This window comes from Penaeus monodon, chromosome 19 (assembly GCF_015228065.2).
Source record: "Penaeus monodon isolate SGIC_2016 chromosome 19, NSTDA_Pmon_1, whole genome shotgun sequence".
In the NCBI taxonomy this organism is placed as follows: domain Eukaryota; kingdom Metazoa; phylum Arthropoda; class Malacostraca; order Decapoda; family Penaeidae; genus Penaeus; species Penaeus monodon.
Window position 1 is genome coordinate 13048509 of NC_051404.1, and position 1230 is coordinate 13049738.

At 33.1% G+C, this 1230-nt stretch overlaps 1 protein-coding gene across 1 annotated transcript in view; it reads right to left on the reverse strand.

Annotated features, from left to right (window-relative positions):
- Positions 1–624: 624 nt before the first annotated feature.
- Positions 625–1230, reverse strand: part of LOC119585065 (venom carboxylesterase-6-like) — a 10069-nt gene continuing 9463 nt past the window's right edge. The window contains exon 12 of the mRNA XM_037933682.1: positions 625–908. Coding sequence (XP_037789610.1) covers positions 828–908 — 81 coding nt within the window. The 3' untranslated portion in view covers positions 625–827. The remainder of the gene's footprint in view (positions 909–1230) is intronic.

Below are 1230 nucleotides of genomic sequence, written 5' to 3' on the forward strand. Positions count from 1 at the left end.
CTACACAGCGAAACGTTTACATGCCTAGTTATTTGTATTTATCTATTCTTTATTAATATTTTCTTAGCAAATATACATTTGATTAGGAAACAAGACAACAGTTTAGGAAACAGACAACTATTTCCGTACCATGTTTTCGTTCTACGCGACGCCACTACCCTGCCCGCCTCCAGCATATCATATATACGCTGGGTACCGAAATACTCGTTCAAGGTCTACTGATGTAGATCTGTATCTCGCATTGTAACCCTAAATTTCATTAATTATCTGTTAACCAGCGATCGTCTTTGTAATCACTTATCGATGTGCAAACTCTTGAACGAAAAACTACAAACATGTATAAAAGATATAAGAAAACGGTCGTGGGCAAAATGTCTCATTGCCTTAAGAGAAAGAAACATCGAAGATAAAGAAATGGAGCCAAAAAATGTAAAAAAATTATATGGGTTCGGTATACATACTTTCTTCTAGAAAAGTTTTGCATCCACTTTAAATTTAGCGATTTTATAATGTTTCAAATTATTATTTTCCAAGTTCCTTCCAAACCTAATTTCATGGTCTTTTGTATAAATATATGTATTTCTTCATCAGTCTCCTTGTTTTCTAAGCTAAAAAAAAGCTATATTTATCTCAAATAATCTTTATTACCAAACAGTTACATATCAGATACCTAGTAAACTGTATACAATCAACAATCTAATGAAATCACACAAATCATTAGGGCATTCAAACATCTAAAGTTTTCCCGACGCAATTACGAAGTTCAGAAGTTCTTTACTCAATTTTGAGACTCCAAAGATCAAACGTTCCAGAGGGTATTGGTTCTTTTAACTGTGACACTTTGAAAAACGTTTGGGATGCAGCAGTTTGTTTTTCTTCGTCGGCATGTTCCTCCAAAAATCATAGACCTGAAAGAGGAACGTTTGTTATATTCATGAGTACTTCTTCAGATCATAATGTTTTGCTCTTATGTGTATGTTGATGCACAGACCTAAATGTATATGAGTATATGCATATGAAGATAAACTGTTCATGCAAACATGTTTAAGTAAGCACATTGTTGTTTTTAAGGATATATATGTATACTCATATACACAAATACATAAAGAGGAATTCCAATGTATGGGCACAGGCACACACATAGATGTTTAAGTAAAATGTATAAGTAAGACATATGCAAACACACATACAAAGACATAAGGATTATATTCACACATACACCCACCCATC